Raw genomic sequence first — 16,191 nt, 5'->3', positions numbered from 1 at the left:
GTGGCAGCCAGCCTGATCTCATAGTATTCCATGAAATGGACATGGACCCTTGGGACACAAAATCAGTGGCAGTTGTCCCAAATTTTTGCCAGAATTCCATGTTAGGGTCACGGAAGTGTTTTCCGTGATGGACTCACAAAAGAGCTTTTAATTCTTTGTGTTCCCATTTTAAGGCGATCATTACAAAATTGACAAATCGGAATCAGAATATCCTTTTCCAGTTGGTTGATACCAAATTTTATTACCAAACAAAAGATTGCTGTAATCAAAATTCTACCCAGACTAAACAATCTCTAACCCTAACCTGTCAGTAAAGAAATGTCTTTGAGAGATACATTCTCCACTTGGTTGATAGGCTACCAAATTCTTGTACTAAACGAAAGAATGCTAGTAAGCTGTGCCCAACCTGTCAGTAAGGTTAGGTTAAAAAATATTTGAAAGGAGACAAATCCAGAGAGAACACAAGTTGGAAAGTATGACTGTTGGAACATACAGTAGAGCTGTGGGAATATAGAGAAAGAAAAAGATAGTCTAGTAGAAAGATAAATCAAATCACACCAGCAGACTGCACATGGCCAAACAGAACAGCAGAAATAATTAAAGACTTTAAAGTTTCCTTTGCATTTTCACTCAATTTCTGAAATTCTGTCTTTTATCTCACAACCCAGCAAGTGGAAAAAAGTTAAAATCAGCTCAGCCACAATCAAAACAAATCAATTGCCTTTCTCCAGAGGTTACTTTCTCATCAGAACTTTGGACTCCCTTGGTATGGCCTTGGCCTTCAGTGTTCTATTGATTTTGGGGGTGTGTTTATGTTTTTGGCCCTTGCACAGCATGTAATCTCCAGTAGAAGACTGTGGTGATCAGTCCATAGACCAGCATTGTTTACGAGTGGTAGGGCAAGTAGAAAGGAGTGAGTTCACCTGAGGTGAACTGAAGATTAGGGAAGCCGACAGAAGGGGACAAATGGGCCAGTTGTCCCGGGTGCAGGTCAGAATTGGGCCCTCATTACATTGTACTGTAAGTCATGCAGTGACAGTGTGGGTTTAACACAGTTAATGACATTTCCCCTTTTAAAAACCCTGTAAAGCAGTAACTTGACAGCACTAGACATTTCCACCCCATCTCTGAAATTCTGTACTTCATCTTACAACCCAGCTAGTGAAAGGAAAAGTTGGACTCACCCACAATCACAACAAATCACATTCTCCACTAAGTCTCAATTGCCTTTGTCCTGAAGTTACTTTTTTGAGCTGAACTTTGGACTCACTCAGTATGGCTTTGGGCCTTCAGTGTTTGCTCTAGACCAGTGATTCCCAACCTTTGTGTCTCATGTACCCCTCAAGCCTTTTCATTGTACCATGAGTACTGTAGCCTACCCCCTAACTCGTATTTTACATTGCTTTTTCTATTCCAGTGTGACTTTGCTCCATGCATTTGTTAAAGTTAAATTTTCCCAAGTACCCCCTGCAGTATGCTCGCGTACCCCTAGTGGTACACGTACCCCTGGTTGGGAAACACTGCTCTAGACAGACAGCAGAATGTTATTAATTGCTGTTATTGGGTGTGTTAATGTTTTTGGCCCTTGCACAGCATGTAATCTCCAGTAGAAGACTGTGGTGATCAGTCCATAGACCAGCATTGTTTATGAGTGGTAGGGCAAGTAGAAAGGAGTGAGTTCACCTGAGGTGAACTGAAGATTAGGGAAGCCGACAGAAGGGGACAAACGGGCCAGCTGTCCCGGGTGCTCATTACATTGTATGTATTGGTTGGGGGGGCCCTTCAGATTACTTTGTCCCAGGCCTGGCCAAAGCTGTCAGCGGCCCTGACTGGGATGTATCGTCTCACCCACTGACGGCAGGAATATGGCGTGACAGAATGCGCTCAGAATGCACTGCACAACTGGGTTGCTATGGGAATAAATGGGATGTTACATAACTTGTTTAAAAAGGCTCGTTCACACAAACACAGCCAAAGAAAAGAACTGGTGGAGTGAATTGGGGATTGTAAATGTTTATGCACGGCACTTTCACCCCAAGATCTAGTTTTTAGACGCTTTCATTTTCTCTTATTGTAATTGCAGTTTAAGAAACTCAGTTACACATTGGCATGCCATCAATGAAGCTTAGATTATCAGAGGATAAATTGCTCAAATCAGGAAACCTTTTGCAGATATATTTTTTCACAGTTGTATACTTCACCCCTGATTTTCACTGTATTTCAATGCATTGTACTGCATTTCACACAGTTGGCATCAACAATAATGTCATATTGGTCAATTACATGACATTCATGATGAAAATTGAAGAAAAGCCATCAGTATTTTAATTAAATTAATTGTTAGTGCATGCCTCTTTCCATAGGCCTGCACAGATAGGGACGAGGTGGTGGTAAAGCACCTGCCCCTTCGCCCAACTGAACAAAACATGCCCTTTTTGAAAATGGATTTTTTTTTTTTAATTGTCACAATGCACTGCAGTCCATGCTGACATAATCACTACATACATCTACAAATGTTTGACAATCAAAGGCATGTGACGATAATGCCTAGATACAATAGGCCTACTATATTGCCTCTAGAGCCTGGTAAGGCTGCCGCAAGTTCCACATGCGCCCACACCACCAGATACAAGGAAACAAGGATTTTTATTTGTCATATACATAGAGACACTTTCGTGTTGCATAATGAAATTAATGGCTGGTGCAAAAAAGTGTGCTGAAGAAGTGTGTGTGTGTGTGTGTGTGTGTGTGTGTGTGTGTGTGTGTGTGTGTGTGTGTGTGTGTGTGTGTGTGTGTGTGTGTTCAGTCGGATCATTAGGAGTTTAATAAACAAAAGGCTTCAGGAAAAAAAGTCCTTCTCATGGGTGTGGCGCCTCCTAAAAAAATGCCTTTGTTTACTTTTCAATGAATCAAAATGTATTTGTATAGCACAATATCCCAACTAGACAGGTGAATCAAAGTGCTGTGCATTCACACACACACACACACACACACACACACACACACACACACACACACACACACACACACACACACACACACACACACACACACACATATACAGCATGCTGGGGCGGTAGCATTAGGAATAAAAATGCTGGACTTCTTGTATTGACAGGCTATTGAGAAAAGCTGGGTCTGTGGTAGGCACAGAACTGGAGGCTCTCTCTACCAAAACTGAGAAGAGGACACTGAGCAGACTCGACTCTATAATGGACAACTACAATCACCCCTTGCACCCAGTCTTTGCTAACCAGTGATGATTGTTTATGCTGCAAATCTACAGTATATATAAAGAGATAATAAAAATGAGAAAGCTGCTTGTACCAACACTTAACACTGTCTATAATGCAATGTCGCTTGCAACCAAACAAACAGGTAGACTACTTGCAACGGATGGCAACTAGCAGAGTTCAGTGTAAAATATTTAGAAACCTCTTTCCCCGGCCCTGCCGTGGCCAACCGGTAGGGTACTCGCCTGCCATGCGGCTGACCTGGGTTCGAATCCCAGCCCGGGTCCTTTGCTGACCCCTGCCCGTCTCTCTCCCCATTCGCTGACCCCTGCATGGCTCCCCATTCACTTCCTGTCCACCTCTCAGACTGTCCTATCAAATAAAGTAAAAAAAATAAAATAAAATAAATCTTTTTTTTTAAAAAAAGAAACCTCCTTCCCAAAGTCTCATAGACTTTCAGTAGCACTGAGCTGCCGTGCTGGACCTGTAGCTCAGTGGCATCGTGCTGAGCCTCCCATGCCCGAGCATTGACTGGTAGGTCGCAGGTTCGAGACTTGAGTGGCAAACTAGCGCAGATGACCTCATTTACACGGTACAAATGGTTTGCTATTTGATTTTATGGGTTTATCTAGCTACTTTTCCTGAATCTGTCTGTGCTTTGTTAACCCTTTGCGCAGAGCCTATGTTATAACCTTACTTACTTACTTACGCCTACCGCCCAACTTTGGGCATAGGCCACGAACAAGTGCTCTCCAGTCATTTCGATCCTGGGCCATCTTTTCCAGTTGTCCCCATGTATAGCCAGACCTCTTCACATCCGCATCTAGGTCGCGACGCCAGCTGTTTCTTGGCCTTCCCCTCTTCCTTCTTCCTTGTGGATTCCAGAAGAGGGCCTGTCTTGTGGTGTTTGTTACAGGTTTGCGAAGGGTATGGCCAACCAACTTCCATCGGTATATGTTATAACCTTACTGTCATCAAAATTGTAATGGCTATGTCTTAATCTGTAAGTTAAGGCTCTCGATAATGTCATAGCAATGTAATTATGATATAGTTCAGTATTTTCAGCATCTGCACCAAGAGGCTACTTGCGTTCACACATTTCTCAAATCTACTCCTATGTCTTTGTACTGTATCTTTGGAGACTCGTGTGTTGCCTTGATTAAATTGTCAGATTTCCATATCCATCAGGGGTGGGGAATCTATGTCCCCTTGAGGCCGTTTTATCCGGCACCCGATGTATGGGGCATGGGGTATGGGGTAATGTTATGCAGCTTCACATGAAATATGACATATTTTGTAATGGAATCTTCAAAAATACATTTGCTATACAATTAAGCCATATTCAGTGGATCTAGAGAAGGTGGGGTCTGTTTTAAAGATGGCTGCCTTCAATATAGGCCTAAAATGTAGGGGGAAATCCTGGTTTGTGTTCATATTACGGCCCTTGGAGGATGTTTACGGCCCTCGGATGAATTTGAAGTGGCCCCTCAAATGAAAAAGGTTCCCCACCACTGATCTAGGTGGTGCACACGTATTGAAAAAATTCTTAGTGCAAATGCCTATAACTGTAGACTACCCTGTTACTGGTCAATTCCAATGGTTCAGCACTGCAAGTGGAACTCATTGCACTGCAAGCATGCATTTCAGTCATGCACTGATATTTCACCGAAGTTGTGTTCTGTCAGGATTTTTCTCATGTCACTGAAGTTTAAGCTCTCCTGGATGCTACATGCAGGGAAGCCTATGGACATGCTTTGGGGGGGGGGGGGGGGGGTGGTGGTGGCAATTGGAGTTTTTTACGACACATTTGCAGAGTGAGAAATAAAATGTGTGGAGTTGGAGAGTGGGAAAAGGCCAAAATGAGTGTGACACCCTCTCAGAGGACAACGGTGCTATTTGTCACTTACACTTTGCATGTAGTGGAATGATAAGGGGTCATCAACTTAAAATAACACTAAAAAACACTAAAAACTGACTACTTGAGGGTAAAAACTTATGTTCTCAGTCTTTCAGTCCTTGCATGTCCTGCAGTGGTGCACAAGCGCCTGTCTGAGAAGGACGAAGATGTTGTAGGCTAGTGATGAGATGAGAGGCATGCTGCATGAGTGGCATAGCCCATATCCTTAGCCTCCTGACCTTTGCATTTAATAACACATGGGATATCAAGTCAGAGTCTTAACGGTGACTTCGGGTAGGGTTGGGCAAGAACAACTAGCCCAAGCTAAAATGTATCGTTGCTGCAGCTTACAGTTGTTGTGTTGGAACTTGTATTAGAGCATACCTTATTCCTACAGCGCAACAGCTGACATCACGACCGTTGTTTCTGCGTAAAAATCGCCGTATGCTGTAAACATAGGAGTGTTTGTTGGTCCAGCAGGCAGAGCAGGAGAGGGTGAAAACTTGAGGCGCACACTTCAGTTTGTCCGTGAAACCGCTAGGAAAAAGTTGTTCGTTGCAGTCTTGGATCGTTTGGGCATTGAACAATGACACTGTTGTTTCGCCTTTTGGAGTTGCTGGATATCAAATCGTTTTTACTTTGTTTTTTCGTGTTTCTTCTGGTGTATGACTACATAAAGACTAAACCACCTAAGGGCCAAAACATACCAAGGCGGAACGGAACGGTCGCAGGACGGACGCGGTCTTTCTGCTTAGTTTTGGCCGGCGTGCTTTTCTCTGCCTTGCACACTGACAGCGTCGGCGTGCGCGGCCAGTCCTATTCAAAACCCTAGCCACAGCCAAAGCTAGCATGCTACTTTGCCATTCATTTGAATGAGACACCGCCGGTCGCCGGCGTGAAAAATACGCTCGAGTTCTATTTTCCAAATGCAGCGCGGCGCGGAGCCGGCTCCCGCGCCGCTGACGCCCGACTACCGCCGGTTGGTGTGTAAGGACAGATAGGTTTCAATGTATTTTCACCGACGCCGGTAAAAAACGTGGCCGTTCCGCGACGCTTTACCGCCTTGGTGTGTCAGACCCCTAACAATTTTCCTCCGGGGCCATGGTCATTGCCTTTTATAGGCGACTTGCATCATATTGACGCCAACAAGATGCACCTGCAGTTTCAAACGGTAAGTGTGACTAGTTTGTCTGTCTGGCTCTGTAGGCTATAGCTTTATGCTTATGATGACGAAACAGCTGTGCGTCAAGACGGAAAGCGTGGTAAGCTGTCCGCAGCTATGTGATGAAGAGCCAAAGGTTGTCCAGTCGGCTGGTTGATCTCAATACGATCTCTAGTTATTATTTCCAAGTCGCAGAGTAGGCCTAGATCATTTTACCTACGGGGAAATATTAGGGGAGACACGTTTGGCATTTTTCGGAGGTAAATTATGAATGTTATGGAGCTCCGTTGCAACTGCATGTAAATCGGGCGCGGGGCAAGGGGCCAAAGCCAAGGGGTAAAGGGGCAAAGCCAAACCAATGCTGTCCCTGCCCCGTCCGGCTTTTGTAACAGTGCAGAGTTTGGATTTGTTTGTTTTGCAGTTAATAAAGACACAGTTAAAATACCACGAGGGAACATCACTATCTTTGAAAAAACTGCAGATGTGCATTTTCCCTCACTACCACCTCACTACCTGTCCATTAAGAATGGGAAGGTTGAACATAATAAGCGGGCCGGTAGAAATACTCTGGTGTTAGACAAAATGTCACAACAACGAACCAGCTCAGAATGTAACGCTTGACCAGGCATCTGCCACAAGGATTTGTCTTTACTATGGGGGACAAACTGATAATAGCCTACTGGAAATGACCACAATACAAATATGTGGCATAGGCACCTGTGTGAAGTTGGCACCCCATATGTTGAAAATCTGATTAAAAGCATTTTAGTTCGATTGTGCATCGTTTGTGCACAATTGTGCTGGCAAAATGAGCGTTTGTGCACAAACCGTCTTTAAGATACAGTATTTACATTTTAAGAGGTTGGTGACCTTAGGTCATTCAGCACCCCATTAACCTCCAAATGACTCAAAAATGGTTGGAATCGTTTGTGCTTCGTTTGTGCACGTTTGTGCAGGCAAAACTAATGCTTGTGCACAAACCGTTTTATGTTATTTAACTTTTAATTTTTTGAAAATAGGTCACTCAGCACCCCATTAACATCCAAATGACTTCAAAATGGTTGGAATCGTTTGTACACGTTTGTGCAGGGAAAATTAACGTTTGTGCACAAATCGTTTTTATGCTATTTAACTATTAATTTTTCAAAAGTAGGTCACTCAGGTCAACCTCAGGTCAACCTCCCCCGTCAACCTGCCTGTGACCCTCTGAGTGCTCTGCCTCCCTATTTTGCATATGAACCGACTGCCTCAATGGAGGATCAGTCTGGAGGTTGACGGGGGAGGTTGACCTGAGTGACCTACTTTTGAAAAATTAATAGTTAAATAGCATAAAAACGATTTGTGCACAAACGTTAATTTTTCCTGCACAAACGATGCACAAACGATTCCAACCATTTTCAAGTCATTTGGATGTTAATGGGGTGCTGAGTGACCTACTTTCAAAAAATTAAAAGTTAAATAACATAAAAACGGTTTGTGCTCAAACATTAATTTTGCCTGCACAAACGAAGCACAAACGATTCCAACCATTTTTGAGTCATTTGGAGGTTAATGGGGTGCTGAGTGACCTAAAGTCACCAACCTCTTAAAATGTAAATATCTTAAAGAGGGTTTGTGCACAAACGCTCTTTTTGCCTGCACAATCTTGCACAAACGATGCACAATCGAACCAAAATGCGTTTAATCAGATTTTCAACATAGGGGGTGCCAACTTCACACAGGTGGCATAGGCCTACATAAATAAACGGACTAAAAATGCAATAAAGGAAAGCAATTTAAATATAGGCCTATATGACACTTAAAACTAGACGTGAATGGGAAATAAGACATTTTTATTTGCTTCAATTTTTACCTGAATTACCGGTACTTTCCATGTTAATTCACATGTCCATTTCTGATAACTGTCTATCTTAGTTTTAACTAATGCATTGTTAATTTTATGAAAAGGCCAGATGCAAAATCCTCTGAATGCAATTGTAATGAGTTTGCACAAAAATTTGCTTTATTTTTAAAAAAATAATTTTGTAAATTAAAAAATTAGTCCTCATGATTTGTTTGGACTTGACTTCTTGTTCTTGATAAAATGAGTGGCTTTAGAGAGAATTACATCTGAACTCTTCATATCAAATTCAACTAGGCTTTGATTTATTGAATTATCATACATATTATTGTTCTATTATTGTATTGTTGTGTCTCTTTACTCTAGTGATTTTCTCTCTTGCAGTTTGCAAAAAAAATCGGACCCATCTTCAGTGTAAAAATTTATGGACCAAGGGTTGCCATTTTCAATGGGCATAAACTTGTTCGAGAGGCATATCAGTCAGATAACTTTACTGATCGTCCAGTTATACCAATATTTGCTGATACTGTTGGAGACAAAGGTGATTTTTTTTTCTAACTCAGCAGAGAGCGGAAAGCAGTTGACAGCATAATAATTACAGAATATACTCAGAAAATAGGATATTTCATTATGTCACAATCCATAGGGTTGATTGTGTCCAATGGATATGCTTGGAAGCAACAAAGGAGATTTGCTCTTCACACTCTGAAAAATTTTGGATTGGGCAAAAAAAGCCTTGAACCGTCTATCCTTCAGGAAGCCAGGTGTCTAAACGAAGCCCTCCTAAATGAACAAGGTACCGGTAACAACAATTGCCACTCCACACATAAACCTAAGTGTACAACAATTAAGATATTGCTCCGGCAGTGTGTTGTCCAACTGCTACATCAGTGTTTCCAAGCCACTTGTCCTTAGTCTTTTGTAATGTCATAAGTGCAAATTAACTCATGTCCTTCCTATATCCCAATGTGTCCATACATTTTCCAGACATTTTTTTAATCGTTATATTTTCCCACGTACCCCCCTGCAGTGTGCTTATGTACCCCAAGTGGTACATATATCCCTATTTGGGAACCACAGTGCCAAGAAAGAGCCTGTTTATCTACTAATCACAAGATAACTTACTTAAAACTAGACTGCCTGTGCAGTCGCCTTCGACTGCTTAAGGTATATCCCCGAAACGCGACGCTTCCAGTCCCCCATCATTCCTACCACTCCCGTCCACCATTTCGTAACCGTATATGATACATACAGACGTGACATGACGTGCATAGGCTTAAAACCAAATGACTATTGAGAAAATGAAGCAAAAATGGGGCAAATGGTAATACTGTTTTAATGGTTCAGTGGATATACCACATTAGGTACAGTGTAATAACCAGTGTAACAATATTTAATACAATGTAATTTTTTTTACTTACATCATGTGTTTGTGCGTAAGTGGTATTACATGGTATTGCATATTGTTACACTGGTATTACACTATATTACATGGTATTGCATACTGTTACACTCGTTATTACACTGTACCTGATATTGCATATTGTTACACTGGTATTACACTAGTATTACATGGTATTAAATATTGTTACATTGGTTATTATTACACTGTACCTAATATGGTAGATTCACTGAAATGGTGAACCATTAAAATAAGGTGTTACCGGGCAAATCAATCCACCCAGTCAGAAGTTATGGGCCAAATGAAAATTCCGCCATTTTGAAAGTGTTTGTCTTCCAAACTCGAATGAGTTCATGAACCTACCCTAGAGCATTCACACACCAAATCCGGGACAAATCCATCCACCCGGTCAGAAGTTATGGACCAAACAATAATTCGGCCATCTTGAATTCAGCCATCTTGAAAGTGTTGACCTCCCAACCTCGAAGCAGTTCATGAACCTACCCTAGAGCATTCACACACCAAATCTGGGGACAAATCCATCCACCCGGTCAGAAAGTTATGGACCAAACAATAATTCGGCCATCTTGAATTCAGCCATCTTGAAAGTGTTGACCTCCCAACTCGAAGCAGTTCATGAACCTACCCTAGAGCATTCACACACCAAATCTGGGACAAATCCATCCACCCGGTCAGGAGTTATGGACCAAACAAAAATTCAGCCATCTTGAATTCAGCCATCTTGAAAGTGTTGACCTCCAAACTCGAATCAGTTCATGAACCTGCCCTAGAGCATTCACCCAAAAAATCTGGGACAAATCCAAACATCCGTTCAAAAGTTATCGCGTTAACACGAAAGACCTTACGCGGCGGACGCGGCGGCGGACGCGGCGGACGCGGACGCGGCGGCGGCGCACGCAAAACCATTACATCCCCGACGCTCCGCGTTTCGGGGATATAATTATTAAATTAGGAGAGAATGGCACGAGCCACATGGAGGATGAAAATAGCCATCCATATACTGTTGTGTGAGTTTGAGGACCTTTTTATACTGTGACGTTTTCAGGTAAACCTTTTGACCCACAAATTATCATGAACAATGCCGTGTCCAACATCATCTGTGTGCTGGTGTTTGGGGAGCGTTTTGAGTACACTGATGATGACTTCCAATCCCTCCTGAAGGACATGAACGAACTTGTATATCTAGAGGGAGGATTCTGGGCCCAGGTAATTATTTTGATGGCCACATTAATTACACATAGCCAGGGCAGGGCCCAAAGAAAGAGGAGGGGTCTAATGCTAATGCTGCAAATTTACTTCCAGTCATTATGCTAAGCTATGCTAATAATTCTGATCCAATAAATCTGAGTACTGAAAACACTGAGAAGAAAATTATGTGCACATTCACGAATAATGTGTGTGCTCCTTTAAAGGTGAATTCCGGCCACAGTTGTATTGCTCACACCGGGAGCCACGAATACCCCTCAGGATGTTTTTTGCTTACTTTTTTTCACTATGATTTCCTGTTAGTATATACCCTGGGCCATAACGAGTTGATAGGGTGCACTCCCAACTCGGCCCCGTTTGGTCTCAGGGCCCAAAAAAACATCTTTTAAGGAAAAGCTGCAGGCGAAATTATATACTTGTAAATATTAAGGTACTGCAACTGCAAAAATGGTCCTAGAACCCTGTAAATTGTCATGGGTCATCCTGTCACATAGGTGAACCAACCTGAAAAACGTTTCAGGGCTTGGGGCTTTTCTTCTGTCAAATATCATCTTCAACATGCCCAAAAAGCCCCAAAAATGCTTGTCCGCCTGACAAATTGTCTTCAAATTTGATCATTTTCAACTCTGTTATGCTATGCATTAGTCCCTCAAATGTAAATGAAAAACTACCCAAGTTCATGAGCTTCAATTTAAGTCCAAGAGGACCTTTCTAGCTAGAGTACAACAGCTGCTATGTCCAAAGTTATTCACAATAGCCTATCCGAAAATAGTAGCCTACTGGCAGGCATTCAGTCACTTTCAGGCATTACCAATTCGTTTGGTACTTTGAACATATGACATAAACCATATTTTTGAAGTGTTTGACCTTGACTTGAAAATTGCATGAATGAAAGTATTAAGTGAATAGCATCAAAAGTAACTAATGTTACCACCTATTGGTGGACTGTGAACAGGATGCAACACATACTATTACACAAAAGGAATGACTCAAATGTGAAATGTATTTAATGGCTGATTGTATTGTACAGCAGTAGTTTAGAATGTAGATAAGAAACTTTTAATCAGAATTTATAATCTTTATTATCATTATCCGTCTCTTCCTCATNTTTCATCCACAGTTGTATGGATTTCATCAGTCATGTCATATTAATCTCTGTCCTCCTCTGCCAAGACATTAGAGCTTTTGGGATTACATCGCCCTCAAACCATAGTGGTTCAAGCTTCCCATATGTGTTTAGGTGAAACTCATGGTCAAGTGCACTTGGGATCTCTGGGTAATGCTCATGGGCTCTCTTTCAGATGCACACATGAAAGTTTGTAGTATGAAGTGTTTGTTTTGAAGTAGAGTAGAGTAATCATTTAGTAATCCCAGGGGAAATGAAAAGTGTCACATACATAAATACAAAAAGCCATTACACACACAAGACACACACATCGTTACATATTAACCATATAGCTCACTCTCTTACATACATACAGTACATTCAGCCCAAGGCAGATGTCACTTCCCTCTCTCTCTCTCGCTCTCTCGCTCTCTCTCTCTCACACCACACACACACACAAACACACACACACACACACACACACAAGTAGATCTCTTCTCTCTGTGGTACGGAGCAGCAAAAAAAAAAAAAAAAAAAAAAAAAACATTTAGTCATTTAGTGTCCAAAAAAAGTGTACCCAGGCGATTTATCACATGTGCCTTAGCTAAGTGGCACAGAGGAGCCCAAAAAAATGGTCCTGGAGTGTCAGACGTCACTGTGCATACTGCATAGTCCCAAAATAATAATAATCGGTAACACCCAGGCGTAGGATAGGAGTTCAGGTAGAAGCACGGAGGCATATATATAATGATGATAATAATAATACTTTCGTTTTATATGTAGTGACTTTCAAAACACCCAAGGTCGCTTCACAAGGTATTGTATAGGAAGTGTGAGTGTGTGCGCGTCAGGGCATGTGTGTGTGTGAGTGCATGTAAAGAATGTGCTTGTGGAACTAGCAGCCATAAGCCTCCAGGAAGAGATGTGTCTTAAGGCGTTGCTTAAACATGGTCAGTGAGGGGGTATTCTGGATGTGGTCGGGCAGATTGTTCCAAAGAATAGGAGCAGCTACATGGAAGGCTCTGTCACTGGTGGCCTTGAGGCAGGTACTAGGGACGACCAGCTGGGCCTTGGAAGAGGACTGCAGGGATCTTGAGGGGTCATAGCGAAGGAGGAGGTCAATGAGGTAGTGGGGTGCCAGACCATGGAGGGACTTGAAGGTTAGGAGGACTTTATAGGTAATGCTTGATTGATGGGGAGCCAGTCAAGCTGCTTGAGTATGGGGGTGATGTGCTGTCAGGGTCTAGTGCCTGTGAGGATCCTGGCAGCAGAGTTCTGGACATAAAGATAAGATCCTGGCAGCAGAGCTCTGGACATAAAGATAAAATGTGCAGGTTGGTTTATGCGGTCCAGTCACCATGATGATCTCTGTGAGTCCGTCTATGTGGTGTTGAATATTTGGATGGCCCTGGGGACAAAGGACCTCCGTAGCCTGTCTGTCCTGCAGGAGATGGTGCGAAATCTGTAACTGAACAGGCTTCTCTGGCGGTCAAAGACTGGGTACAGGGGGTGATTGTCCATTTGTCCATTATAGAGTAGAGTCTGCTTAGTGTCCTATTATCAGCTGTAGTGAGAGCCTCCAGTTCTGTGCCTACAACAGACACAGCTTTCCTCACCAGCCTGCCAAGGCGCCCAGCACCTGCTCTCCTAATGCTACCACCCCAGCATGCCACAACTGTCCATGACAGGCTGATAGAAACATCTGCCGTAGTCTGTTGCTCTGTTTCCTGTACAGTGCTTTTGAGTTAGCAGACCAGTCCCAGTTTATTGTCCAGTGTACACCAGGTACTTATATGTGCAGACTGTCGCTTCTGTCTCCCCTCGATAGATGACAGTCACCAGGGCGGGGTGTTTTGCCTGAGGTCAACCACCATTTATTTGGTTTTGGTGGTGTTCAGCTGCATCTGGTTGATTCTTCACCATCTGACAAGGTTCCCCTCCTGTCCATCTTTAATGCATCCAACAATGGCAGAGTCATCTGAGAACTTTTGCATATGGCAGGTCTTTGAGTTGTAGTTGAAGTCTGTGGTTTACAGGGTGAACAGCACCAGGGAAAGCACCTTTCTTGCACGGTGGGAAAGTTGATAGGTCAATTAAGAGACCCTGGTGAGCTTGAAGGTTTGACCCAGACATCTTATCTTAGACAGTTTAATTTCTCTTGCTTCGATCAATGCTTTTCACTCGCTGACTAAGTCCATACAGTAAGTAGGTGAACTCCTTAATCATTGAGGAGCTGTTCATCAAGATCAAATGAGTTTCCTCCTTCTGCAAAGACTTCGAGGAAATTTGATGTTTGATTCAATAACTTCATTGGTCACACTTTTCCTTTGCTTTTGAATGCTGACATGCAGTCAACACCATTGAAGGTATGTAGAGCCAGAACAGTGGCAATGTGTTCCTGCAAAAAATCTGGTGAGTACCAACAAGTAGGGCACGATACCATTTACCGATGATTGTATGACACTTGAACGCAGCCTTGAACTTCACACTTTAACACAAATTAACACAATTAATTTTGAGTAAGCATACGTTCGTAAACTGCCACACCTAAAGCTCTTTCAACCAGCTCCAGTGAAACCGCTGCTCACTACGTTTCAGACAAAGTATTCATCAAGTGCATGTGGCTTCTTTCTCTTGTTCTCATTCGCCGAGTGGTATCGGGTATGTTATTGGTCGATACTTCAAAGCCAGGTATCAGATATCGGTATTGGGGCCAAAACATGGTATCAGTGCAACACTTACCAGTAGTAAATGAATGAGTGCCTTCTTGTTTTCATCGTTTGTGAGAAAGGCTTTCAGCCCGTTCATAATAAAACGTTCACCACAACGTCTGCGATCTGTCAGTTGATTTTGGTTAATGAATGTGCTAAGTATTGTTTCAGCTGATGCGGGTAGACTTGTAAATGTGCTCTCTGTTTCCATCCTGAATGAGAGCATATTGGCCTGGAGGAGGAGGTTGCACATTCTCAGCATCTTTGATCATGTGGTTCATGCCTTTCACTTGGTTGTTGTTTTTTATGCACCACTAAACATCCATTTTTGAGATGGACTATGGTGTCAGAATTAGGGGATAGGTCATGGGATAGGGCCTATGAGCATTACCCAGAGATCCCAAGTCCACTTGACCATGGGTTTCACATAAACACAGATACTGGGAAGCTTGAACCACTATGGTTTGAGGGTGATGTAATCCCAAAAGCTCTGATTGATGTATTGGCAGAGGACACGGATGAACAAGACATGACATATAAGTCATACAAATGTGGATTTATTAGGAACAGGATGATGAGGATTATTAAATGATCATTAAAAGTTATTTTTCACATTCTAAACTACTGCTGTACAAACCATTCCTTAAATAAATTTGTCATTTTATTCATTCCTTTTGTGTGATAGTACCATGTGTTGCATCCTGTTCACAGTCCACCAATAGTTGATGCTATTCACTTAATACTTTCATTCCTGCAATTCTCAAGTCAAGGTATGGTTTATGTAATATTGTTGTCAAAGTCCCATACAAATTGGTAATGAAAGTGACCTGCCAGGCCAGTAGGCTACTATTTTCGGATAGGTTATTGTGAATAACTTTGGACATAGCAGCTGTTTTACTCTAGCTAGAAAGGTCCTCTTGGACTTAAATTGAAGCTCATGAACTTGGGTAGTTTTTCATTCACAATTTTGAGGGACTAATGCATATCATAACAGAGTTGAAAAATGATCAAATTTGAAGACAATTTGTCAGGCGGACAAGCATTTTTGGGGCTTTTTGGGTATGTTGAAGATGATATTTGACAGAAGAAAAGCCCCAAGCTCTGAAACGTTTTTCAGGTTGGTTCCCCTATGTGACAGGATGACCCATGACAATTTACAGGGTTCTAGGACCATTTCTGCAGTTGCAGTACCTTAATATTTACAAGTATATAATTTCGCCTGCAGCTTTTCCTTAAAAGATGTTTTTTTTGGGCCCTGAGACCAAACGGGGCCGAGTTGGGAGTGCACCCTATCAACTCATTATGTAAGGTGCCCAGGTATATACTAACAGGAAATCATAGTGAAAAAAAGTAAGCAAAAAACATCCTGAGGGGTATACGTAGCTCCCGGCCTAATTTTTTACATACAATGCTTGAAATATCCAATATACTCCTAATATATGTACCGTATTGGCCCGAATATAAGACGTGGTTTTTGTTCTAAAAATAGTACTCTAAAAAGGGGGGTCGTCTTATTTCCGCGCGCTAGAGAAAAAAGTTTAATTTTATTTTATTTTTTTTAACCTTTTAAACTTAACCTGAATTTCGTGCCCATTAGCCTATGCTTACACAACA

General features: G+C 42.2%; 1 protein-coding gene across 1 annotated transcript; it reads left to right on the top strand.

The window, feature by feature from the left end:
* Positions 1–5,059: 5,059 nt before the first annotated feature.
* On the top strand, positions 5,060–15,303 carry LOC134451569 (cytochrome P450 2J1-like). The gene is made up of 7 exons (XM_063202074.1): positions 5,060–5,122; positions 6,206–6,301; positions 8,517–8,673; positions 8,779–8,928; positions 10,601–10,761; positions 12,002–12,037; positions 15,289–15,303. Exons 1-7 carry the CDS (start codon positions 5,060–5,062, stop codon positions 15,301–15,303), a joined length of 678 nt encoding a protein of 225 aa, XP_063058144.1.
* The last annotated feature ends 888 nt before the right edge of the window (positions 15,304–16,191 follow it).

The sequence above is a fragment of the Engraulis encrasicolus genome, chromosome 6 (assembly GCF_034702125.1).
Source record: "Engraulis encrasicolus isolate BLACKSEA-1 chromosome 6, IST_EnEncr_1.0, whole genome shotgun sequence".
Classification (NCBI taxonomy): domain Eukaryota; kingdom Metazoa; phylum Chordata; class Actinopteri; order Clupeiformes; family Engraulidae; genus Engraulis; species Engraulis encrasicolus.
The sequence above is the reverse complement of the archived record's forward strand: the minus strand, read 5'-3'. Positions and strand labels throughout refer to the sequence as shown.

Excerpts from the sequence above, each read along its gene's own strand:
- LOC134451569 (XM_063202074.1), top strand. The coding sequence starts at position 5,060 with ATGTGTGGAGTTGGAGAGTGGGAAAAGGCCAAAATGAGTGTGACACCC. Across the intron at positions 6,302-8,516 it reads TGCACCTGCAGTTTCAAACG|TTTGCAAAAAAAATCGGACC; the intron begins GTAAGTGTGACT and ends TCTCTCTTGCAG. Across the intron at positions 8,674-8,778 it reads TGATACTGTTGGAGACAAAG|GGTTGATTGTGTCCAATGGA; the intron begins GTGATTTTTTTT and ends CACAATCCATAG.